The sequence below is a fragment of the Misgurnus anguillicaudatus genome, chromosome 19 (genome assembly GCF_027580225.2).
Source record: "Misgurnus anguillicaudatus chromosome 19, ASM2758022v2, whole genome shotgun sequence".
NCBI lineage: Eukaryota > Metazoa > Chordata > Actinopteri > Cypriniformes > Cobitidae > Misgurnus > Misgurnus anguillicaudatus.
The window spans coordinates 9,622,785-9,650,021 of record NC_073355.2 but is presented as its reverse complement, the minus strand read 5'-3'; the positions used below and the strand labels follow the sequence as shown (position 1 = coordinate 9,650,021).

Here is a 27,237-nt window from a genome sequence, read left to right as displayed (position 1 = left end):
AAAACTGTCCCCCTTTCTAAACCCAATTCAGCAGTAAGCTTATAATGATGTAACTGTGGGTTTTACCGTGGGTTTTAAATTATGCATTTATTTTTTTCTTATATTTGTTTATGGTTCCTTTTTTTTTTAGAAATGTATTTATGATGTAACTTTAAAACTGCTTTGTACAGCACCTTGGGCAGCACTGCGCTGTAGTTGTGTGCTTTATGAATAAATAAACGAAACGAAAACCGCTGTCGGGTTGGATTTTGCAGGAAATGTTACCTGTTCTTTAATACACATGTAAATGCATATAGAAGCCTGTAATTTTATGTTTTAAACAGAGATGGCGATAGAGAGAAAAAAATTTAATAGAGAGAAAAAGTACTTTTTGACACTTATCTACTTCTTCTATCCTTTTTTCTGTTGTCAGGGATCGCCTCCTTCCAGTGTCTATCATCTCCTGTTCTGTGGAATCCTCGCGGTCCTGATCTGAGTAACTGCACCTCTCCGTGGGTCAACCAGGTGGCTCAGAAGGTGAGACCATTAAAAACCTCTCCCGTCCTGTTTTGTGTGCTAGCTCAGCTGATATCATTTCAGCCAAGCTCACATTACAGCACACAGGTCATTTTCTATCTCTAAAAGAGAGTTTAAAAGCATCTGTGTAAAGTCATGCTGCACCTACACATCAAAGACTGTGTGTTCTGTTTCACATATAACATATCACTACACATGCACTTTATATTTTAGGTTTCATATCCAACAAGTTTGTTAAATATCTTCCCTGAGTTCCACTTGCAATGTTGTCAAGGATTTTTGCCCCAAAAATGTAATGTAGTTTGTGGCACCAGGGCATTGTTTGTGGAAACTGTGGTATAAGAGGAATAACTGACTCCGGTCCTTTGAATTATTTGAAAATAATGCACACCCACTTCGTGCCGTGTCACAGTACCACCTTGGGTGTGCATTATTTTCAAATAATTCAACAGCCCATTATCAATTATTCCTTACATATATTGCACCTATGAATTACAATAATCCCAGGACAAGAAAACAGTACTGCACTGCAAAAAAATTATTTTCAAGAAAAAAATTCTTACACTGCAAAAAATGACTTTCTTACTTAGTATTTTTGTCTTGGTTTTCAGTAGAAATATCAAAAAATTCTTAAATCAAGATGTATTTTCTTGATGAGCGAAATGATCTAAGAAAATAATACTAGTTTTTAGACAAAAAATATACAATTTAAGTGAATTTGTGCTTAAAACTAGCAAAAATATCTACCAATGGAGTGAGAAAATTTTACTTGAATTAAGTGTTTAAGAAAAAAGAAATCTTATTTCACAATTTTTTTTCTCACCCCATTGGCAGATGATTTTGCTTGTTTTAGGGATAATTTCACTTAAATTGTATATTATTTGTCTTAAAACTAGACTTATTTACTTACATAGGCGGAAATCCCGGGGGGGACGGGGGGGATAGGACCCCCCCTATCTGAGGGTTGCCCCCCCCCTAAATATCATTAAAATATGTGTATTGAAAATAATTTAATGATTTATAATACTTAAAATAGATGTGTAAGAAGTAAAACAATACAAATGCAAACGGAACAACACCAAAAAACGTTGTGAACATTTGGATTCCCCCTCCCTTGCCTCACAGTGGTTTGGTCCACTCTCAGCACCACACAGTAGGGTGATTGAGAAGTGTACGGAGCCGACGCGTTAATCAGCTATATACCTACAAACCAACGTTTCCCACAACTTATCAGTTTATCCTCATATGTTTTAAAAATGGTCTATTTGGACATATAAACATGAACATATTTCGTTTTATGAGAACAGAAGCAGATAAACGAACAAGAAAACATTTTTGTGCATTCATGCAGAGGTGAGGCAGAGCTGAAAGTAACAAATTACATTTACTCACGTTGCTGTAATTGGGTTTTTTTTTTGTGTGTACTTTTACTTTTTTGAGTAGTTTTTAAAATGTGTACCTTTACTTTTACTTAAGTATGTTTTGTTTAAAGTATAGTAGGCTACTACGCTACATTTTAAATCCTATCCGATAGTAAAAAAAATAAAAAAGCAAGAAGCGCCACGGATGATTGATTGATGGGCGGGGGAACGCGCAAAAAGAGCCATGGAGAGGGACGAGACAGGCGCGGGCAATGCAGACCCTATGAAAGAAACCCCTGGCCATTGACGCGAAGCGATTGTTTCATTCAGGCTCTTGAATTGCCGACCGGGTTACCGCTAATTTGCACGACGCGTTTTTAATACATGCGCATAAGTTGTTTGACTTGACGCGAAGCTGCTAGACCTCGAAGGATTAAGAACGTCCTCGGGAATGCGCAGGTCTTTAGACATTGCAGAGAGAGAGCGCGCGCGCACGAGAGAGAGAGAGAGAGAGAGAGAGAGAGAGAGAGAGAGTGAAAGACATCGGGTACACAGGTCAGGGAAGCTATACAATAAACGTGTAAAGGATAAAAGTATTATGGCACTCATCTCATGATATGCTCATTTAAACTAGGTATATATTTTAATAAAATAATGTATGTTACCAGCAATACATCAGTTACAACCTTAATATAGTGATTGTATTTACTAGCTGCTGAATCATATTATTTTTGCTTCAAAAGTGCATAACTCACCTGTAAAAATCATTAAATAATTCCATAACTGTTTCTTAGTTATAAAAAAGCTTTTTATTTTATTAACTTTTTGTTATTGCACTTTTATTGTAAAGATGGTCCTACAATAAAAAACAACTAGTTTGAGATTTATATTTCCTTGTCCTTTTTGAACTATACTAGAAACCTCTCCCCGCTGTAAAAAAAAGTAACTTTTTACTCTGAGTAAAATTAAAATGACTTTTTACTTTTACAAGAGTATTGTCAGACCAGTAACTTTACTTTTACTTAAGTAAAATATTATTAACTTTAATTTACTTAAGTGGAATATTTCATTACTCTTTCCACCTCTGCATGCATGTATATTAAAATTACATTTGCGTCTGTTATAGAGAAAGAGAAACGTTTTCTATCTGTACACATTTCCTTGCAAGTACAATTTTGCCTGTATTATTGGTGTCCCCTTCAAAATTGTTCTTGAAAAATTTTATGTTTATTGTCCCCCCCAACATTTAGATGAAATTTTCGCCCCTGTTTACTTAGGTCATTTTGCTCATCAAGAAAAAGCATCTTAATTTAAGAATTTTTAGATATTTCTACTGAAAACAAGACAAAAATACTAAGTGAGACATTTTTTGCAGTGTAGTGTTTTTGTCTTGTTTTCGGTAAAAATATCTAAATGCTTTTTTAATGAGCAAAGCCACCCAAGAAAATAAGTCTAGGTTTGAGACAAGGGATTTTGTGCATAAAACAAGCAAAAAATCTGCCAATGGGATGAGCAAATTTTCCTGAATTTTTCTTGAATTTGGTGTTTAAGAAAAATTTTCAATATTTTTTTTTTGCTTAGCCTACCCCATTGGCAGATTTTTTTTGTTTTATGCACAAATTCACCCAAATTTGATATTTTTGGTCTAAAAACTAGCCTTGTTTTCAGTAAAAATAACTAAAAACTCTTAAATTAAGATGCTTTTTCTTGATGAGCACAAACGACCCAAGAAAATAAGTCTTGTTTTTAGACCAAAAATATCAAATTTAAGTGATTTTGTGCATAAAAAAACACGACAATTGGTTAAGCTAATTTTCTGTTTAAGAAAAATGTTCACAATTTTTTTGCTTACCCCATTTGCAGATTTTTTTGCTTACCCCATTGGCAGACCCAAGACAATTAGTCTAGTTTTAGACCAAAAATATCAAATTTAAGTAATTTTGTGCATAAAACAAGCAAAAAAATCTGCCAATGGGGTAAGCAAAATTTTCTTTAATTTTTTTTTAAATTTAGTGTTTAAGAAAAATTTTCAAGATTTTTTGCTTACCCTATTGGCAAATTTTTGTTTGCTTGTTTTATGCACAAAATCACTTAAATTTGATATTTTTGGTCTAAAAACTAGACTTATTTTCTTGGGTCGTTTTGCTAATCAAGAAAAGGCATCTTAATTTAAGAATTTTTTGATATTTTTACCGAAAACAGGACAAAAATACTAAGATTTTTTTTCTTGAAAATCATTTTTTTGCAGTGTGTACTGTACAATACTGTATAACCACTATCGCTTTTCTACTGCTGTGCCTTTAAGACTTTTATGGAAATGCATTTTTTGCATTTTAAATGAGATATAAGTTGCAAATGTTTGGTATTAAGTTCAATAAAGTTACCTTCAGTAACTGCTCTAAGCCGAAGTAAACTGTACAAAAAAAAAAGTGTTAAAATCAGACTAAAATAAAGTAAAATGTAGCCAGGATATTATTGGCATAAAATGTAGGTGGATACCTGATAATGTTTCCAAGAATTTCAAGCATTCTTGCAACATACTAGTCAATAAATGATCATGTTCAAAGATAAAAAATAATGCAGAGACTCACTTAGGGATGGTAGATTTAAAAATGGCATAATATTACCATCTGCATGACTTTAGCTTGATGCAGCCATAGTAGTTTATTGTAAATGTGTTGATATATTTCCTTTAGGGCCATTACAGGCTACATACCGCTTTCAGATAGACTGAGTAATTTCATCGCATTTCACGCTTTAGTTTTCCCCTTCTTATTTTTTGCAATAGCTTGATTTAGGGCATCATTAATGATTTGCTGTCTTTTGTATGAGCGTCTCGCGGATAAAAACCCAGAAACCCCCGGCTCACACCCCCACAGCGCACGGCAGGGGTTTGGGCTTTACAGACCAGACTGTGTATATGTGTGCGTGTGTGTTTCCACTGTGCAGATAAAAAGCGGAGAAAACGCAGCAAACATCGCCGCCGAGCTGGTGAATCACACGCAGGGCCGTATTCACGCTGGTGATGTCAGTTCCTCCGTCAGACTCATCGAGCAGCTGTTGGATATTTTAGATGCGCAGCTGCAGGCCCTCAGACCCGGGAATAAGGAATCGGCAGCCAGGAACTACAATAAGGTGCTTTACACACAAACACACACATACACACACACTTGCCCTTTTAAACAAACCCTTCATGTTCTGTTTGTTGCCACATCAATGTACCCGGTACAGAAACAGCCTCTAAACTCAAAGCCGTAACATCAATGTGTGTGAGTGTGTGTTGGTTTGTGCGAGACTGAAAGCTGTTTCATTGTGCTTTGCAGTGGCAGAAGAGAGAACGGACCTGCCGGGCTTATGTTCAGGTATTGTAAAGTATTATCTGTACAAGTTCACTGTTATAATTCACACTTCATATCTCGCCTCTGTGGATGTGTGCTTTATAGATTGCTCTGAGCTTTTTTATTAGGATATATTTGGATTCTGTTTACTATAAAGTCTGCATTGTAAATGCGCTGTATTGACAATACCCTCATTTAATTTTAAGCACTGCAAAGGCTGAGGCTTCGATAACCAAGGAAACACAGATACTCATAAAATGTATCTGTAGGATAATGTTTAAATGCATTATACTGTACATAAAGGCTTCATACAAATTGGCATCCCAATTTTTATTACAGTACATGCCTGAGATGAATTGTGTTAACTGCAGTGGGTTGGTTTATGTCTATACTGTATGTGAGAGAGCAGCGATGACATACTGTATGTTATGCCTAAGGCTTTCTTTAAGCAATCCTGTCATTTATAATGGTCTTAAGCTTATTTCAGTAGATAGATAAAAACATAGCTTTACATGCCATGCACAGATGCGACTGAGTTATATGTTATGATCTCTGATGTCATGTGCAGTTAGAACTAACTGTAACTGTACTTTATGTGCATGTGTGTGTGTGTGCAGGCGGTGGTGCAGACCGTAGATAATCTCTTGCGTGCCGAGGCTTTAGAGTCATGGCAGGACATGAACAGCACGGAGCAGGCTCATACCGCCACCATGCTGCTTGACGTTATGGAGAAAGGTGCCTTCCTGTTGGCCAACAACATGTACAATAACCACTTCTCTGACCATGCTGCCAACGTTGGTGAGTAATGGTGTGTTTGTGTGTGTTTACACGTCTGTGTTGGGGAGTAATTAACTACAGCTTGGTTGTAGTTATATAATTTTGCTGTGGTTGTGCAGCTTTACTGTAGTTATGCAGCTTTACTGTAGCAACACAGCTTTGCTGTAGTTGTGAGCAGTTTTACTGTAGTTATACAGTGTTACTGTAATTATACACCTTCACTGTAGCTATACAGCTTTACTGTAGTTGTGCAGTTTTACTGTAATTATACAGCTTTACTGTAATTATAAAGATTTACTGTAGTTATACAGCTTTACTGTAGTCATACAGCTTTACTGTAGTTAGACAGCCTTACTGTAGTTATACAGATTTACTGTAGTTATACAGCTTGACTGTAGTTGTGCACCTCCACTGTAGTTATACAGCCTTACTGTAGTTGTGCACCTTCACTGTAGTTATACAGCCTTACTGTAGTTGTGCACCTTCACTGTAGTTATACAGCTTTACTGTAGCTACACAGTTTTACTGTAGTTATACAGCTTTACGGTAGTTATACAGCTTTGCTGTAGTTGTACAGCTTTACTGTAGTTATACAGCTTTACTGTAGCTACACAGTTTTACTGTAGCTACTCAGTTTTACTGTAGCTACACAGCTTTACTGTAGCTATACAGTTTTACTGTAGTTGTACAGTTTTACTGTAGTTGTACAGCTTTACTGTAGCTACACAGTTTTACTGTAGCGATACAGCTTTACTGTAGTTGTGAGCAGTTTTGCTGTAGTTATACAGCTTTACTGTAATTATAAAGATTTACTGTAGTTATACAGCTTTACTGTAGTCATACAGCTTTACTGTAGTTAGACAGCCTTACTGTAGTTATACAGATTTACTGTAGTTATACAGCTTGACTGTAGTTGTGCACCTCCACTGTAGTTATACAGCCTTACTGTAGTTGTGCACCTTCACTGTAGTTATACAGCCTTACTGTAGTTGTGCACCTTCACTGCAGTTATACAGCTTTGCTGTAGTTGTACAGCTTTACTGTAGTTGTGCACCTTCACTGTAGTTATACAGCCTTACTGTAGTTGTGCACCTTCACTGCAGTTATACAGCTTTGCTGTAGTTGTACAGCTTTACTGTAGTTATACAGCTTTACTGTAGCTACACAGTTTTACTGTAGCTATACAGCTTTACTGTAGCTATACAGGTTTACTGTAGTTGTACAGCTTTACTGTAGTTATACAGCTTGACTGTAGTTGTGCACCTCCACTGTAGTTATACAGCCTTACTGTAGTTGTGCACCTTCACTGTAGTTATACAGCTTTGCTGTAGTTGTACAGCTTTACTGTAGTTATACAGCTTTACTGTAGCTACACAGTTTTACTGTAGCTATACAGCTTTACTGTAGCTATACAGGTTTACTGTAGTTGTACAGTTTTACTGTAGTTGTACAGCTTTACTGTAGTTATACAGCTTTACTGTAGCTACACAGTTTTACTGTAGCTACTCAGTTTTACTGTAGCTACACAGCTTTACTGTAGCTATACAGGTTTACTGTAGTTGTACAGTTTTACTGTAGTTGTACAGCTTTACTGTAGTTATACAGCTTTACTGTAGCTACACAGTTTTACTGTAGCTACTCAGTTTTACTGTAGCGATACAGCTTTACTGTAGTTGTGAGCAGTTTTACTGTAGTTGTGCACCTTCACTGTAGTTATACAGCGTTACTGTAATTATACAGATCTACTGTAGCTATACAGCTTCACTGTAGTTATACAGCTTTATTGTAGTTATACAGCTTTACTGTAGCTGTGCACCTTCAATGTAGTTATACAGCATTACTGTAATTATACAGCTTTACTGTAGCTATACAGCTTCACTGTAATCATACAGCTCTACTGTAATTGTACTGTTTCACTGTAGCTACACAGCTTTACTGTAGCTATACAGCTATGATGTAGTAATACAGCTTTACTGTAGCTATACAGCTTGACTGTAGTTATACAGCTTTACTGTAGTTGTGCAGTTTTACTGTAGTTATACAGTTTTGCTGTAGTTATACAGCTTTACTGTAGTTATAAAGATTTACTGTAGTTATACATTTAGGACTTCTTCAAAAGTGTACCTTAATTAGCATTTGGAAAATGCTAGTCTTACTTGGAGGAGCCTAAAACGATCTACAGTTAGGCTAATGAAATAGATGATTGTCTGTGGAATCCTCGTGGCAGGGTGCAAATAACTATCTTACAAGGTGGCTAATTTGTACAACCTGACATTGCGTTTAGAAGTGGGGTTAGGGATGGAGTCTTTTCTTTGTTTCTTAATTTCTTTTTAAACAGTTGCATTTTCCCATTCGATCACGCTGAACTTGTTCCTGTAGTTAAATTGGTAGAGCATTGCGCTAGCAACGCTAAAGTCATGGGTTCAATAAAGGGATCAAATACTGATCAAAAAAATGTATAGCTTGAATCTGCTGAAAGTTGCTTTGAATAAAAGCATCTGCCAACTGCATAAATTTAAATGTAATATAAACATTGATTCACATAATGATTTTGATTATGGCTGTTTTTGGCATTACTGTAACTATGTGATGACCACTGGTGTCTTACATTGCTACCTTAGAACATCATCAGTGTGTTGAATAATAACCAAGTAATAACCCTCTCATTACAGTTAAGAATCTGTGTGTTTGTGTGTAGATCTGGAGGTGAGAGTACTGAACACAGAGACGGATTCTCAGGACTTGTTCTTCCCCCAGAATGGCCCCAGTGACAGCAGCATCCAGCTCTCCGCGTCCACATTTAAACAGTACAGCCGCAATGGTCAGTCCCTCTCTCTCTCTCTCTCTCTGTTTTATTTTCTAGCCGTCCTTTACTCAGATGCAACCTTATTAGTATTCTTACCATCGTGCCAGCACACACACTTTCTTTTTTCTCTTACGGTGGGGATTTTCCATTAACTTGAATTGTTTGTATACTAAGCTAGTGATATTTTCTAATCCTTAAACCTACCCTCACACAAACCTTTCTGCTTCTTAACCTTAAGACATTATTTAGCTTGTTTATTACCCTACTGAAAAATCCAGCTAAGACCAGCATAAGCTGGTGGGCTTGTTTTAGCTGGTCTCCCAGCTTAGTTTTAGCTGGTGTAGCAAGCTGGTCTAGCTGTGTTATCTATTCGTAAGTCACTTTGGATAAACACATGTTAAATGACAGATGGTTTTATGTCATCCATATTGTTTTGTGTTGTTATGTTAATTTGTATAACACGACCTTGAGCTTGGAAAAGGTGCTACAAAAATAAAACTTTTTGAATGTGAAAGTATACAAACACACACCTACGAATGCACGCGCTGAATGCAAATGAGATTACCGAGCCACATCACGGCCCTGTCGCGCATCACATCTTCTCCCAGCACGGTTTCATCGAAGCTTAGCGAAATTTCCCACTTTGGTTTATGCGGTTATTGGTTGATAATAAAGCTAATCAGATTAACAAAAGCGCTGAGACTATTTCTTCCCTGATGGTTTCTTAACAGCGTTTTTAATCGAAGAGCTCGAGAGGCAAGTAAATTACTGTCATTTTCAGGCTCGCCGCTCTTTATTTCTCACTTCTTTTTCTGACTTTCTTGTTTCAGCCTCCTACGCTTCTCCATCTTTCGGCCATCTTATCCTCCCGTCATCTCTCCTGCTTCTTGCGTTTTGCCTTTTTTCAGGCTGCCTCGTCGTTCCCTGCCTCTCATCCAAAGCAGGTCGGGCGGGGGAAGCAAGATTAGTATGATTGAAACAAACGCTTATGAAATATTCATACGGAATACGGAGGCAAGGCGGTGACTGAACGCTGAATGGATGAATGTTCCATTGCCCTCCATATTAAAATCCCTTCAACCCTCGATCACTCATTCCCCTTCCAGACCAAATCATTTTAACCTTCACTCAGCTCGCTCTACAGATCCCTTTTCCTCTTAGTTGTTATTCATATCCGTCTGCCACTCAATAACTCTCTCCCTTTCGCTCTTTTTCTCCATACAGGTCAGGTTAAAGTGGTCTTTGTGCTCTATAAGAATCTGGGTTCATTTCTCTCCACCGAAAACGCCACCGTGAAAATGGAGATGGAGACGGGACACGGTGGGCGGGGCCTGGCGGTGAATTCGCATGTCATCGCAGCATCGATAAATAAGGAGTCCAGTCGAGTGTTTTTGACTGAGCCGGTGGTGTTCACACTTAGACATTTAGAGGTACATAAAACCTGTACCAGTTTCAATATATATATTTTATGTGGCAATGTACAAACGAATGGTTGTTGTAAACGGTTTACACAGAATTTTGGAAACACTTTCTATGAAGCCCATCTTTATAATCAATTACAACCCCCTTTATAATTATTGATAGGCAGTTATTACTATTCTATAGATATATTTATAAAGACACAACAACATCTATACCCCATTATAAGAACAGTTTTAGGTACATTTATAATATTTTTATTATTACTTATATGCAGTGTTGGGTGTAACTAGTTACTAAGTAATTAGTTACTGTAATTAAATTACTTTTCCTTTGAAAAAGTCAGCCCAGTCTCACGAAATGTTGTTATATAGTCACATATTTTTTTTATTCTTTTTTCGTGCTATTATCACAAAATTTTGTGTTTTTTCGTGATCGTATAACAAATTCCTGTTTTCGTGTGATTATCACATATTGGTTACTCGACTGTTTTGTCCTATTTTCTTACCATTGTCGCTTCGGTTTAGGGTTAGATTTACATAAAATGACATCCCTAACCAAACCCAACTCTAACCCTAACGCCAGGTGACACATAAAAAAATAAATCAGAAAAAATAGTAGGCTATAGATCAATATATAAAGTGACATTCTAATGCAAGCAACAAATCTAACCCTAAACCGAAGCGACAATGGTTTAAAAATAAGATAAAACAGTCGAGTAACCAATACGTGATAATCACACGAAAACAGGAATTCGTTATACGATCACGAAAAAACACAAAATTTCGTGATAATAGCACGAAAAAAGAATCAAAAAAATACGTGACTATATCACGAAACTTTGTGAGACTGGGTAGGAAAAAGTAAAGTAAGGGATTACTCTTATTTTTCTTGTAATCTAATTACAGTCACTTCTGATGTAACTAAATACTGTGTATGGACTCTAAAACAATTATACAATAGTGGATTTAACAAAGTTTACAATTCTCACTATTAACTGGTTGATTATTAGCATTAATATTAATGAGATGCTGGCTGTTTATTAATACTTAATACTTAGCACATATTAATGCCTGATTCTGCAAAACCTTATTTTATGTCCTTAACCCTCCCCATTTCTTAAAATTAACAACTTCTTTAGTATTAATAAGCAGTAGATGGAGTATATTGAGGCAAAAGTAGTTAATAGTTAGTTAATAGAGAGAATTGGACCCTAAAGTGGGACCAGAATAATTGATGTACTTTTATATAATATTTCTTCGAGCCATTTCAAGCTTATCCTTGTATCATGTACTAAATAGGATTTAGAAAGTAATAAGTAATAAGTAATTAAATACTTTTTGAAGAGAGTAATTTGTGAAGTAATCTAATTACATGATTGAAGATGTAATTAGTAACTAGTAATTAATTACTTTTTTTGAGTAACTTACCCAGCACTGCTTATATGTGATGCATTAGATTTTTCATAATCCATTATATACAGATTTATAATATATTATTTTTGTATATATATCGTATACTTTCATGAGTGTCAAATAACTGAATTATATTGTTGTTAATAGCCATTTTGTGTGCTACTTATAATACAGTTATTAACCTCTACAAATGCATGATTGATGGCTTTAAGAAAGGGACAGCATAGGATTCAAATATTAGGAAATCACGAGGATGTTATTCATTATCCATTTAAAAAATGTTTATATGCAAATTTCACTACAGAACAATAATGGCTTTACTAAAGATGTGAAAATAAAAATACAGAAATTTTATTAATACAAACAGTTGCATTTTAAATACTAGTAAAGCACAGCAATATAATTTTTTTTAATGAATAACATCTTCATGATTTCATTAGCATTAGATATTGTATGCTTTTACTTTATTTAATGCCATTAATAATGCGTAATAACTGTATTCAAACACACAGTAAGTAACTCACAACTTGGCTTTTAACAACAATATAAAACAATTCATTTATTTGACAAATAATTAAATCTGCATTATTAATAAGTCGTAACTATGACATTAGAACAAAGCAGGCTTCTTCTTTAAAAATAACTCATGGAAGTATACGATAATAATATTTATATAAATAAAATATTATAAATCAATGTATAATGGATTGTGAGCATGCGCTTTGAAAAAAGTCATTTTTTTTAGTGTATCTGATGTCAAACCAGTACCTATCATAACTTGACAATATAACGTATACAATATATTTGTGTCTCTGCAGCTAGAGAATCATTTCAGCCCGAACTGTTCCTTCTGGAACTACTCGGAGCGTTCGATGACGGGCCAGTGGTCGTCTCAGGGCTGCCGGCTGATGGAAACTAACAGCACGCACACAACGTGCTCTTGTAGCCATCTAACCAACTTCGCCGTGCTGATGGTACATCACGAACCCGACGTAAGCGCACACCCTCCTTTACATTTATCACCAGCTCGGAAAACAAATCTGAATGCACACAAACACCTTTTCCACTCGCGCATCTCAAACGCGTATACGCGCGGAATACACAAACGAATTCACAGCAATTTCAGCTTGACATTTACTGGAGTTTTCATATGTCCCCTGTAGAAGTCACTTTCCCTCAGGCAGCCTATCAGTTTGTACCATTTCCTTATCATTTGCTTTATCCACCTTTCTCTCTTTCTCGCAGTATCCTGGCAGGATGCACGAGTTGATTCTCTTTGTCATCACATGGGTGGGAATTGTCATTTCTCTGGTGTGTCTTGCAATCTGCATCTCCACCTTTTGCTTTCTGAGAGGCCTGCAGACCGACCGCAATACCATTCACAAGAACCTGTGCATCAACCTTTTCATTGCTGAACTCCTCTTTCTCATCGGCATCGACAAGACGCAGTACCACGTGAGTATCACGACAACAGATAACGCATCCACCCATAATGTATATCAGTGTTTTTTTTTAGCTTAAGTATGACATTATTGTTTTACTGTAAGTGCCTAGCTGCCATGGATACAATTATACTATAAGTCTCAAAGCTAAACTTTCCAGAAACGTCAATCACTTTACAGTACATAAAAATTATAAAGGTTTAATGGCCTTGGCCTAACACAATGCTGAAAATAAAACTGCATATATGAGCTTTGTCAGCAGCAACTTTTCTTATGTAATTCACATTTTCTCACCTCGCTTTCAGGCCCGGTTTGGGTCAAGAATATTAATTGGGTTATATGCTGTTCGCTTTACAGTGACTTACTGATGTAAAGGTGTACATTGGTAAGTAAGCGCTAGCTGTAGTATCGCATTTATTCAGCTAACTGCCAAAGCAAACGTTGGCAAAGGAGTCCTGTTTACACGGCCAGCTATATTTATTGTCCTCTGCACTGCAGCCAAGCAAAACAAAAGTCTTTTAAATATAATGATTATCTTCCCAAAGTGGGGGGAATGAATTTACAATTTTTAAAAGTCCCTAATCGCTGCTTTGCTATCAGAGTTATGTTCAATTTCTTGTAAACCCATCCCCAGATACCACGAGAAAAATGAAAACTTTGTACTTTGCACTGTATCACATCTGCCTCTTTCTCAAATGTCATTTCTTCTCCCCGGATCTCTTTCTAACCGTCTCTTTCGATCCTTTTGTCCGATGGCAGATCGCCTGCCCCATTTTTGCAGGTCTGCTGCATTTCTTCTTCCTGGCGGCATTCTCCTGGATGTGTTTGGAGGGCATCCAGCTTTATCTGATGCTGGTGGAAGTCTTCGAGAGCGAGTACTCCCGAAAGAAATACTACTACCTGTGCGGCTACTGCTTTCCCGCCCTGGTGGTGGGTATCTCGGCAGCCATCGACTACCGCAGCTACGGGACAAAAAAAGCGTAAGTGTGAAGCAGTCTATTTGCACTTGTCCGTACAAGGGCAGCTGGTTTTCGAGTATAGGGCATGACCCTCTTTTAAATCATTTGAAGTGATGGCGGAGTCATTAAATGGACTCCATCAAAATTCTCTCTGGGAATTTACATTCTAAAAAGTCCATCCCTTGGGAAAAGACATTTGGATTTTCGGGCATTGCGTAGTTTGGAGTCTAAGGTTGTTGTCAGGGTGAATTGAATAGTTGGAGTCCTATCATGCTGAATTTTCAATTAACTCTTTCCCTGCCAGCGGTTGTTTTTTTTTTAAGTTGCCAGCGCCAGCATTTTTTATGATTTTCACAAAAGTATAATGCCTTCCAGAAAATGTTCTTTTTTAAATATATAAACATACAATACATCAAATAAAAGAACAGACCATCTGCTTTCAAACAAAAAAGTTTCATCCTACCTTTATTTGTTCTCTTTTTATCACCATTTAAATATGGGTAGGTTTCTTCAAAAATACCAAATTTTGAGCAAAAAGCTGAGATAATTGCATTTTTGTGAAGAACTTTTGATGGAGATCAGATTCAGAGCGTTCTTTAAAACATACACAGAGTTTAAACTGTTTGCCCTAAGGGGATACTTCCGGGTTTTATGGGTCTGGTAAGAGTGCCACCTGGTGGATAATAGCAGAAATACAGATTGCCGTAAAAACTTGTCATTGGCAGGGAACCGTTTTCTCTTAAAGTGCGTGTTGCAGGTTAACCACCACTGTCGATTAACTCATTCACCGCCAGCCTTTTTGAGAAAAGTTGCCCACCTGCATTTTTGTGATTTTAACAAAATTTTCACAAAATTCCTTGCAGGAAAAATTATTTTCTATAAATATATAACCATACAAATTATATCAAATTAAAGAACTCACCCTCTGCTTTCAAACAATAAACAAACAAACAAACAAACAAACAAAATGGGGAAAAAACGTTTCATTATATATTTACTTTTTCCACTTAATTTAACCACTGAAATATGGATATTTCTCTTCAAAAATACAACATTTTGAGCAAAAAGCTTAAAAAATGCGTTTTTTTAAAGGAATTTACATTAGAGATCAGACTCAGAATGACTATCAAACATAAAGGCATTTAAAATAAATCTTAAAATCTTATTAACATCCGTTTTTGATAAATTCGTTTTGGATAAAAGCGGTATTACACTTTCACTTTGAAATTCGTCCAGAAAGGCATTTTTATTAGTTAAATATGAACTCATAAATGAAGAGATAACTCGTCAATGGCGGTGAATGAGTTAATGGGTACATAAATCACTCAAGATATGTTTATAATTTTTAAAATGTCTCAAAAATGGTCTTAAAGACCACTTTTTTTACATTTTTGGTATTAACGTTTTTTTAACGCAATTCTGCGATGACGTCACGTTGGGGAGAAGTGGAGAAAGACTCAGCCAGAGCCATAGAGATAGATGAGACATTTATTGCTGTTTAATACTTACGTATATAATTTGGAAATCATATATACATCGTAGGAAATATATAATGTGTTATACTGCAAAGTTACCATGCTAATTATTATTTATGATATATGTGGAGATAAATAAAACTTCGCAAATCTACTGATTTGATCCATTCATGTCCTGACCAACAGGCTAGAGATTTTTAAACATCCTTAATCCACACTTACTAGTCTATCAAATAATATCTCAAATATATTGTTTTGTGAAATAAAAGGATGCTTTGTTATATTGTTTATGCGATTATAACGAATCACACGATCATTTTATATGCAGTAGCAGTCAGCAGCTGCAGCATACTCGGATCCGACCGCATACATACTGTAATAAACAGGCGTTCGGCGGCTTTTTACATCACGACAGGCTATGCCATTTGAGGAGGAACCGCTCATTGATCACCGTATTTTTATAAATCCTGTACATGTTTGGACCTGCCGAACAGGTTGAGCACTTTTATATACTTTGTTGAGCAGAGAGGCTGCACAGTTTGACCAGCGGGCTGCGGGAACCGGCGCACATCACGCCGCCAGACGGCGTTAACTCGAAATGTATAACTATTATCAGATCGGCCCACCGGGAAAGTCCCGACTGTCCCGATTGCCATTCCGCTATTGGCTGTAAGAAAGTGAGTGCGTTTGGGTCGCTGGTCCCTGCGAACAGACGTGACGTGCTTCACTCACCTTCCAGGATTAGAGACATGCTGCCAAAACCGTTTGTGCTGAAGATCGCATAAAGTTACACCCATTTCAGGCAGGATCACAGACCCCCTCAAGCCAGCATGCACGAGTATGTTAATTGTTTGTTTACTTTCTACACGAAGATATGCTAACGTTATGCTGTCTGGCTGTCTGCCTATCTCTCTATACTTGTCTGTCTGTCTATCTGTCTATCTGTCTGTCTGTCTGTCTGTCTGTCTATCTATCTATCTATCTATCTATCTATCTATCTATCTATCTATCTATCTATCTATCTATCTATCTATCTATCTATCTATGTATTTATCTATAATCTGCGCTATCAGAACTGTACTTTACTCGTCTTTCTATAGTCATTCTCAATGCTCTCAAGGCGGCTTTGCTAAATTCTCTCCCCAGCGTGACGTCATACAGTGCGTTGTGGGGGAAAGGAGAATCATTGCAAACCGCTGTACTTTTTCATACTTTTTCGGGTTTTGTGATACCCAACAACATAAAATACAATGGATAACAGTTTAAATGTTTATTATCAACAAGCAAATTGCACAAATTCGTTGAAAAATTTTGCCTGCAAAACGCCCTTTAAGCCCGGAATACACTGCACGATTTTTGTCCTCTTATAAGATCATTACCTTATTACAATGTGCGACATGTATCGTTTAAACTCGGGTACGAGAGGCATGTAGACTGTACGATGATGACACGGAAGCTTCGGCGGCAGCGTCACACGTTGCGCAACGTCACCAGCATGCGCTCGTGGTAAACAAATACCGGCGCGCAGGTCGTAGCATCAAACACACTGTGCGGTGATCACGCCGAATCTCTGACACTGTCAGAAAACCATCGCAGGCCATCCCCGGACGCAAGACCGGGAAAACGGCCGTCCCTAAACCTCCATCACTGCACGACATAGGACCACCAACGAAGAGCCACGATCACAGAAACCGCGACGATAGTTTCACGATGGCAATCTTTCGTCTGGGACAGCCAATAATCGTGCAGTGTATCCCGGGCTTTAATCGAAGAGTTAACTTGTCAATGGCAGGAAAAGACTTAAGCAAAAAAGTTTAAATCATTTGGAAATGTCACGTTTAAATGTTTATACAAACTAGCAGATTGTATTAAATTATTTTCCTGAAAAATCACATCAGTCTTTGGGACACCCAGGGACCAGGGGTGTGGTTTATTTTTTTAACCAATCAGACAACTTCCAGTTTTTTACATTTTGTTACTTTATAACAAGCGTGCCACACATGTCCTGAAAAGTGAAGCCAAAACATTTCCATCACCCCCTGGTGGCTGGCTGCAGTATAGGTCATAATCCTCGCCCTCTCCATGTAAATCAATGGGACGTGGGCCAAACTAAAAAAATCGAATTATACAAATTATAAAATGATGAAATTATTATTTTGTTTCCCAACGATGGTTTCTGCTACTTTAGTTATTTCTTATCATGTCTACGTACTTTTAAGTGTAAGTTTTACGTTCATTATTAGATGCTAATAAAATGGGATGTGACAACTTTATCTGTGTGTCTGTGATTGGGAAAATGTTCAGGGCCGTGATATAAAAAATGGAATTCTGTGGAGACATGTCGTCCATCGTTTTTATCAGCGATGGTATATAAGTCTAGCGCTGGGGTTTACAACATCCTCAAAACTGGATCTAAATGCTAACTTTAAGACTTGCATAATTAAGGGTGTGGCCACTTGAGTGACAGGTGGATTGCAGTTGTTGTCACTATCGTTGAGATACTGTACGTTCACACCGCCGGCGACTTGAGCTTCCAAAGAAGTTCAGGCCTCCCAGTCAAGGACGCTTGTCAAAAAGTACAGGGAAGCTTTTTAACGCTTTGGCCTCTCTGACATCTGTTTTCCCTGAATGTTTTGGTAGGAACGGAAGTTTACATCGTATGTTTCTCCGGAATCAGCCAGCGAAGAACGTCTAGGCTATATTCCGATTAGTTTCTGGCATTTTGCCACTGAACCGCGTCATAGCTCATTACCATAAAGTTGAGCTTCTTTCAACTTTCCAATTGACGCTCTTGTCGCTCAAAACGCCCAAAACGCAACGCCGATGGATTTGACCCTCCTTGCAGCTTAGAGAAGCCACCTTCCATTGTAAATGAATGACTTCCGGCGGCGATGTGAACGTACAGTTAGGCTTGTGTGGTTTCAGCAACCAGGCACCTCAGCTCCACCCACATTTTGCCTCCTTGGCCATTTTGGGTAATCCGGGAGTGATGCACGGTTACACACTGCCAGACTTCTGGCTCCGCCCACTTTGGGCTTCAAAAATGCCTTTCAGAAACCTACAGGTGACGTCACGGACACTATGTCCATGTTTTATACAGTCTATGGTCAAGACCAAAAGCAAACTAGTGTTTTGTTGTAAATTCACCACTGGTACTGGTAATACAAGCACTAACAGCATTAACAAAATAAGTAAATGTTTTCAATCTGGCCCAATGGAAGACCAGTTGAAAAGTATGCAAACATCTAAAAACAATTGCTTACCGCACTTTTACCTGACCTGAACATTGTGTACGTGTGTGTTTGCGTGTCTGTGTGTGTGTGTGTAAAAACAACACAGCTGCAGATGTTTGAATGTTGACTACAGTGCAGAAAATGAGACGCTGACACAGTGTGCTAATGATTAAAAACTGAGCTTAACCCTCAACAAGACTTTTATCACAGTTTATTGATACAAACATGTAACAAAAATGTTTCTTGAAAGTGGCGGCAATAAAAATTTTAGATAGGATGGCAATTTTTCAAAGCATTTGACAGTCAGTGTTGGGCTGCTTTGTGAGATATTCGTAACGAATTTTGACTGTAATGCTTTTATTGTTAAAATATTATTGAAAGTTTTTGTGTGTTTGTTTTGTGTGTGTAGGTGTTGGCTGAGGGTGGATAACTACTTCATCTGGAGCTTTATCGGTCCTGTGTCCTTCATTATCATGGTATTGTTCTCTCTAAACATTATGCCCTCTCTCTTTGCTTCGCTCAGACTTTGTTCCCCTCAAGAAAATGCTGCGCTAGTCTTATCAAACAAAGCACTTTTGTTCACCTATGGATCTGTTGCTGCTGACAAGTATGTTTTTGGCTCTAATATGCTTTGTATGAGTTTAGATTAGGTTTAGATTCAGGAACATGCTGACATTTTCGTAATTGCAGTATATTTTACTAATGTGCTAGTTTTGTTTTTGTTGTTATTACTTTCTGATTAAATACATTTTGTATTCTCATGCCAAGTTATTTTGTTACTTGCCTCTCATTAAGCACGAGTATTTGTGTAAATTCACGGTCTTAAATGTAGTAGTTTTAAGGGAATGGGGACGTTCTTAGTTTAGAGAGTATTTGATTAGATAAAAGTGAAAGGAAAGATCATAAATTTTGGATCTTTTTAAAGCATATCATTACAATTTTAAATTTTAGTTAAACCTGGTGTTCCTCATGATAACACTTCACAAGATGGTCCGTAACTCATCCGCCCTCAAACCCGACTCCAGCCGTCTGGACAATATCAAGTGAGTCTTCCTCAGTATTTATTGATACAAGAGAGTTAACGCATATACATTGTACATTGTTAAATGTGTATGTTTTCCTTTAGGTCCTGGGCTTTAGGAGCTATCGCTCTGCTCTTCCTTTTGGGTTTGACGTGGGCATTCGGTCTCCTGTTTATCAATGAGAACACGGTCATTATGGCGTACCTCTTCACCACCTTCAATGCTTTCCAGGGCATGTTCATCTTCATCTTCCACTGCGCTCTGCAGAAAAAGGTCAGTAGCGTTCTTGTTTCAGTTGAACTGTACTTTGGGGACACATTTGCTGATAAATGTCTGGGGTGTTCTCAAGCAGAAAAAGTCAAGTGGCCTATCAATTAAAAAGTAAAAGATGCAATTTCTGTTTATTGCATATGGGATAGGGATCCTTCAGCAAGAAATGAAAATCACCCCATGATGAAGCCATCCTCGATGTATATTATTATCTTTTTCCAGAAAAACACAATCAGATGATTCTCAGGAAATCTAGATTTTTTTTAAAGCCATTGAAGCCAATTTTTTTAAGGTCTGAAATTACTATAACCATTATTTTTAGAGGATTAAAACATATTTCTTATAAATTTATTTTTTTTAAATTATCATTATCAAAACCCCTTAGCTGTTATAAAATGCACTGTAACCCCACTGCTTTGCGCGGCTTATTGCTTTTATAAAACGGTTACTTCATATGCATAACGTTAGCAGGATTTCATAAAATAAAAAACAAATAAGTTGTAATTTTATTAGTACAAATATTACTCTTCCGCCAAACAAAGTAGTTCCTCAGAATCAAGTGTGGCTGCAACAGAGCGCAGTTCTCAAGCAACACAGACGCAGCAAAGACACAATGAAAATATGATTTAAGACTGTGATGTTTATTTTATAAATCAACATTCATCTAATTTATACATTAACATTTATATCGTGCAACTGTTGAAGTGATGATCAAATATGCTTCAGAAAAATGATCTTCTTTAAATAAACATTGCACGCGATTGCACGCATCGCGTTTGGTGTAAACCCACAGTTATATAGCTCAAATTTACTAAACTTACCAGATTGTTCGACCTCCTCAAACAAGATCCTTTAAATTCCTGTAAAAGTACGAAGATGTCTAGCGATGATGATTGTCCTCCATTGTTGTTTCGTATTTCTGCCTCCGCTCACTTCCTGTAATCATGTCACTGCTAGAGCAAGCTCCTGATTGGTTAAGTTCAGATTTTTCAACTCACGAGGCAACGATCAATTCTTGCCGCATATTCCACGTTTGGTGTGAATGCACCATTAGGTGGCGAGAGGGAGTTAGGTGACGATAATGCACCTTAACGTTGGCACACGATGCGAAGCTCGTCAAAACTTGGATTTAGCCCGTCATGTGGGTGGCTCATAATGTCAAAATATGTGTTCGTCATGTGAACCATGTGCATCACGCATCATGTCAAGATACATGCATACTGCAGACGTTTCAAAGGGTTTATGATAAAAGAGACGATCACGTTTGCCAGATACTCGCTTAATCAGAGTTTAGTTTTAAGTTAGTGTCTTGCGAGTATTGTGTGAATGTGAGCGCCTTCTTTTATCGTAAACACGTATTTTGGCATGATGAGCCACACACTTCGAACACATATTTTGAATTTGCGCCCCTCGGAAGACAAGTGGTCTTCGGTGGCCGCCACTGGCAAATCGCATGGATTACTCTCAGAGGGCTTTTAATAACCCCCTGGAGCCATGTGGATTACGTCTGTGAAGGATGAATGCATTTTTCCCTGTTTACTACAATTATAAAGCTTAGAAGATCAAGGACATTTTCTAAAATAACTCAGATTGTGTTCATCTGAAAAAAGATAATCATGTACATCGAGGATGGCTTGAGGGTGACTAAACCATTTGTATTGAAGAATGTAATTTCTACCCTACTAGCGACCCCAAAATAAATAGCAAATTATGAATAGTTTCAAAGTTTAAACACCCCATCTGATACTGTTTGATGAAACAAGTATCCTCGCCCACAAACCCATAACAGAGGGCATAACAGTACTCACCCAACTATGCAACTGCTTGTGCAACTTATGCAATGCCATTTAGTGCTGCTATGTTTGTGTTTCAGGTGCATAAAGAGTACAGCAAGTGCCTGCGTCATTCATACTGTTGCAGTCGCACCTCGACTACGAGCTCTCATGGATCTCTAAAGAACTCTGCTTTGCGTGCCAACAACCGTTACTATACCGGCAGCCAGGCGCGGCATGCGGCAGTGCATAGACAGGTGACACATGCGCAATGACAGCATCGCAATTTATTCGTAGACTATTTATAGGCTGCTATTAATAGACTAGCGCTGTTATATTCCCCGTAACAATCTTTCACCTCGGGTTGCAGTGTGTAGTGATTACTGCACTTCATCGTAATGAATGTTTGTGCCGTGTGTTTGTTGCAGAGCCGAATTCGTCGTATGTGGAACGACACGGTACGGAAGCAGACAGAGTCGTCTTTCATGGCCGGAGACATAAATAGCACTCCAACCCTCAACCGTGCTAAGAGCCTCCTACCCCCTCCAAATTCCCAAGCATGCACCAGAGACAAAGCCCATTTCTGTGTTTGTGTGCTATATTACATCATGTTATTACACTTTTTTTATTTATTAGTCCACTTTAGACATGCTTTTACCTATTAGTAACTGCAACAAATTGTCAACTAGCTCTCATTTATCAACTAACTCTCGTTAGAGAGGTTTCCATTAGGATTGATGAAAGTTAAGTAGTTTTATATATTTTGTATGAGCTCTGATAAGACCTGATTGCTCCATAGCTGCTGTCAGTGGATTAAGTACATATGTGCCACATTTCTTAGGTTGCGTTATATGTGTAAGCATGTGTATTCAACAACCTATTACAGATCACACATATTAAAATTCTTAATTAAAACTGCATGTGTGGGTAGTTTTAAAACAACCTGGATGTAAATATATTTTCATCCATCTATCCATCTTCAAATCGGCTTTTCTACTGCACAGTCACGGGAGGGGTGGAGCATATCCCCATATTTTAGGCATATTGCTATACACAATGTACATTTAAGTAAACCAAAGGTATCGATTTTAAGTTTTTTTATTAAAATGACATATTATCACATTATATAATGCAAACATCACAAAAACATGTTAAAAACTATTAACACTTTCCCTGCCATTCACAAGTTATCTCGTCAATTAAGAGAAAACATTTGCATGAATAAACGTGTTCCTGATGAGTTTTTATGTTAATCTGTAATACCGCGATTTTCCACTAGATGATTACACAATTTATAAAAAAAAACGAAGCAAATTTTTTTTTACTTTGTGTATGTTTTGATAATGTTCTGAATCTGATCTCTAACAAAATTCCTTCACAAAAATGCATTTATTTCAGATTTTTGCAAAAAAAAAAAAATGTAGATACGTTACGGTTTTTTTTTACCTTTTTTGTTTGTTTGCTTGTTTGTTTAATGTTTGTTTGAAAGCAAATGGTCTGTTCTTTAATTTAATATATTTGTATGTTTATATATTTTTAGAAGAAAATTTTCCAGGAAAATACAAAACAATGCTGGCGGGCAACTTTTTAAAAAAAGGTGGCTGGGAATGAGTCACCATCATTTTATTATTATTATTATTATTATTATTATGAAACATTAGATTAAAATTTTCTGATTGCAGAAAATATTATTTTTGAAATTATTATTATTATGTTATGAAACAGTAGGGGTTGGTTTCCCAGACAGGGATTAGCTAAAGCCAGGACTAGGCCTTACAGTAGTTTAATTAGGAAATATAACTAGTTTTAACAAACATGTCTTACTTAAAACATTACTGATGTGCATTTTGAGGCACAACAAAGGGCATTGATGTATTTTAAGATATGTCAGTGCAAGTTGTTTTCAGTTTGGACAGCTCTTTTATTTTAGTCTAGGGCTAGACTAATCCCTGTCCGGGATATTATTATTATTATTATTATTATTATTATTATTATTATTGTTATGAAACAATAGATTTAAATTTTCTGATTGCAGAAAATATTTTTATTTAAATTATTATTATTATTATTATTATTATGTTATGAAACAGTAGATTTAAATTTTCTGATTACAGAAAATATTATTTTGAAATTATTATTATTATTATTATTATTGTTATGAAACAATAAATTTAAATTTTCTGATTGCAGAAAATATTATTATTTAAATTATTATTATTATTATTATTATGTTATGAAACAGTAGATTTAAATTTGCTGATTGCAGAAAATATTATTTTTTTAAATTATTATTATTATTTTGTTATGAAACAGTAGATTTAAATTTTCTGCTTGCAATTGAGTTGTTTTCGCAGGCTAGTTTAAATAAATGTGACACTGGACCACAAAACTAGTAATAAGGGTCAAATATTTGGAAATTGAAATGTAACGTCTAAAATAAGCTTTACACTGATGTAATGTTTTTTTAGGATAGGACAATATTTGGCCAAGATACAACTATTTGAATATCTGGAATCTGAGGGTTAAAAAAAAGAAAAAAGTTTTAATATGTTTACCGTAGGACATTTACAAAATATCTATTTTTACATAATATCCTAATGAGTTTTGGACCAATAGAAAAATCTATAAATTTGACCCATACAATGCTTCATTGGCTTTTGCTAGAAATATACTCGTGCCCCTTATGAGGGTCACCAGGGTCACAAATGCTTATTTTTGAACAAACGAGAAAGTTTTGAGCTACGTTTTCAAAGTAAAATCACCAAATTTTAAGCATAATTTGATCGCTCGTACCACAACCCCTGTAAATTTCCGAATTTCGATACTCCAGCGGTGTGCAGCAAAGGAAGAAACGAGACGGTTATAGCGAGAGGGAGAAAGTGAGATATAGCATATTCCATCAGCACCTCTTGAGTGCAATGTCACCATCATTCCTATCATCACAGGGATCAGTGTTTGTGGGAGGAGTGGAGGGGGCGACGGCGGAGAGGCAGCAGCTAAATCAACCGCCAGTTTTTATGCTAATTCTATCCATTTTGTTTTTAATGAAGTGATTAGGTGGCGAACGAACGGGGGGTAATTACTCTAATTGAGGAGAATGACAGGACCGTCCTCGCTGCAGTGAGCCGATTGTTGCTTTCCGGGGACTTTAATCAAGGCGGGAGAGAGAAAGAAAGAGACGGAGAGGCACATCTGAACCATATAGCTGCGAAAAAAATTCAATGGAAAGAGAAGAATAGATTTTCGAGAGAGGAAATGGGTTTTTTGCACCGTCGGATAAAAGTTTCGTGGATGTTGGAGAAGTGAATGGCAGTCAGGAGTAGAGACATGGGGTAATGAAAGGGTGTGTCTACGCGCACCACTGTTTTTATCAGATTCATCTCCTATCTCTCTCATTTCCCACTTCACTAACGTGTGAAGTCGGTTTTTCCCCTCTAAGAGTCGTTGTCATACCTCCACTTCGCTCCCGCTGGCCTAGATTTTCCTCATTCAGGCTGCGTCTGCATTTTACACAAGACCTTTCTGTCAGATATTTCCAAGAATTAAAGAAATGTCCGGGGTTTGGTGCAAATTAAGAGATTTTGGATGTATTTGCTGAATTGATTACCTCGGAAATCACTTCAACTTACGAAAATGCGTAAAAGTGAAGCTTGTACTTTTGTTAAAGCAGTGGCATGAATTATTCAGTATAAAAAGCTATTTATTTAAGCTGTAAAGTTGATAAATTGTCTTCTATGAGGTGCCAGTATGTTTCTAGGTGGATTAACTTGGTGCATGTAAACCGTGCTTTACAGAATACATTTTTTGTATCCCTGGTCATATAATCTGATTTTTTTTGATTAATCAGCTTATAATGCATGTAACTTTACACAGATAAGGCCAACCAGCAGTTACATCTCACTAGTGTCATAGTAGTACAGTATAAACATGGCTCTTGCAACATGCAAATGATAAACTTTCAAAATAGTTATTTATTTCTGAATGATGCGTATTTGGGCGATTCTTATTAAAGAGATTATTATCATTCATGCGTGTTTTCTTCTGCTTTTCCACAAAAATATTTTGTCTCTTCTGACTGGGTGGACCAGTTGTCAATCTGCCTGCCCTGGGTATTTTTGTAAGTGCCTCACCGCAACCGTAATCTTACCGTAACAGTTGGATGAGTTGAAATCATTGTTTGGTTATATTGAGTCAAACTTAACATTTATTTAACTCTGAATATTTCTTTAAAAGCCCATAAATGTGCATAGTTTATGCATGCAAGAGAGCGAGCATCTTAAATGAATTCTCGAGGCGGTCCTATCTGATAGATGATAGCACAAGACCGCAAGGTTGAACTTTGCCTCAGTCCACTCGGTGTCATAGTGGCCTCGTTTTAATTTCATGCCATTTCTGTCTGAAAGCCCCGGGCTGCAGCTCTACGTGTGCATTATGGGCCATACTGAATGTTTCATTTCTCTGAGTCACATTTGTCTACTAGAAGTTCACATTTCACTGGGAAATGAAACTACATTTCAATGGCTGCTCCGTGGAACTACATAATAGCAAACATTACCATTTCCCTTCCAATGACTCCATCTGACAGTGAGGCATGGTATTACGCTCCATGGCTACTCTTCAAATACATTTCGGCTTCACTTCAAATAAACACTTCATCAAACCAACCATTACGACAATTCGGCGTAACATTAGGGTGTTTTTGTTCAAATGTCAGGAACAAACATTTAGTGCTTTCTGTTCAACTTTTTGAAAACTTTTTTGCTCGCATTGCATTATTATGATTCGCAATACAAAATAGATTATCTCAGTCCTAGATGCTGGTTAGTACTGATTGGTACTGATGAAAAGATAATGATGTTTTTATTTACAGGAAGTGAACATTTACATTATAGTGATTATAGGCACATTAGAGCATGCTCCCTTGTAGCTTAAAGCGTAACTAAACCCCTGGTCAGAGCCTGACTCCACCCACTGGCAATATTTGAAAAATGCAAGAAAAGTGAGCCGACCCCAAAGGAGATAGAGGGGACAAACTGAGCGTGTAACAAGGGCGTGGTGAGCTTGAACCTGCTTACGTCACGTCGCACCGCTTACATCACGCAGTACCGCAACATCCAATAGGAACATTCAACTGCAGTAACCACCGTTCAACCTGAAGAGGGCAGCACTCAGACGTTTTTGCACCATATATTGTAGCATTGAAACACTTTATACCCAAATGTTAAAAAAGTTACTCAAATCAATGAACAGCATTAATAAAGCCCCATTCTTACAGCTAAAAAAGTTGGTTTAGGGTTTAGTTACTCTTTAAAGTACCAGTGTGTAGATTTTCACAACGGTTCAGTCCACAGCTCACCCCGTCCTTTTGAAACGCATAGAGAAGCTACGATAGCCGCCACCTGACAGACATGTCATCGTCTGAGACAACGTAG

The 27,237-nt window shown here is 37.1% G+C and overlaps 1 protein-coding gene across 4 annotated transcripts in view; it reads left to right on the top strand.

The window, feature by feature from the left end:
• The window catches only part of adgrl1a (adhesion G protein-coupled receptor L1a), a 223,340-nt gene that overhangs the window by 185,941 nt on the left and 10,162 nt on the right, over window positions 1–27,237 (top strand). For all 4 annotated transcript variants that reach the window (XM_073856909.1, XM_073856911.1, XM_073856908.1 and 1 more), the window contains 14 exons: window positions 413–516; window positions 4,827–5,012; window positions 5,201–5,239; window positions 5,833–6,013; window positions 8,691–8,813; window positions 10,023–10,228; window positions 12,451–12,624; window positions 12,878–13,087; window positions 13,834–14,054; window positions 19,151–19,217; window positions 19,693–19,784; window positions 19,868–20,036; window positions 21,907–22,062; window positions 22,234–22,333. In XM_073856909.1, coding sequence (XP_073713010.1) covers window positions 413–516; window positions 4,827–5,012; window positions 5,201–5,239; window positions 5,833–6,013; window positions 8,691–8,813; window positions 10,023–10,228; window positions 12,451–12,624; window positions 12,878–13,087; window positions 13,834–14,054; window positions 19,151–19,217; window positions 19,693–19,784; window positions 19,868–20,036; window positions 21,907–22,062; window positions 22,234–22,333 — 2,028 coding nt within the window. The remainder of the gene's footprint in view (window positions 1–412; window positions 517–4,826; window positions 5,013–5,200; window positions 5,240–5,832; window positions 6,014–8,690; window positions 8,814–10,022; window positions 10,229–12,450; window positions 12,625–12,877; window positions 13,088–13,833; window positions 14,055–19,150; window positions 19,218–19,692; window positions 19,785–19,867; window positions 20,037–21,906; window positions 22,063–22,233; window positions 22,334–27,237) is intronic.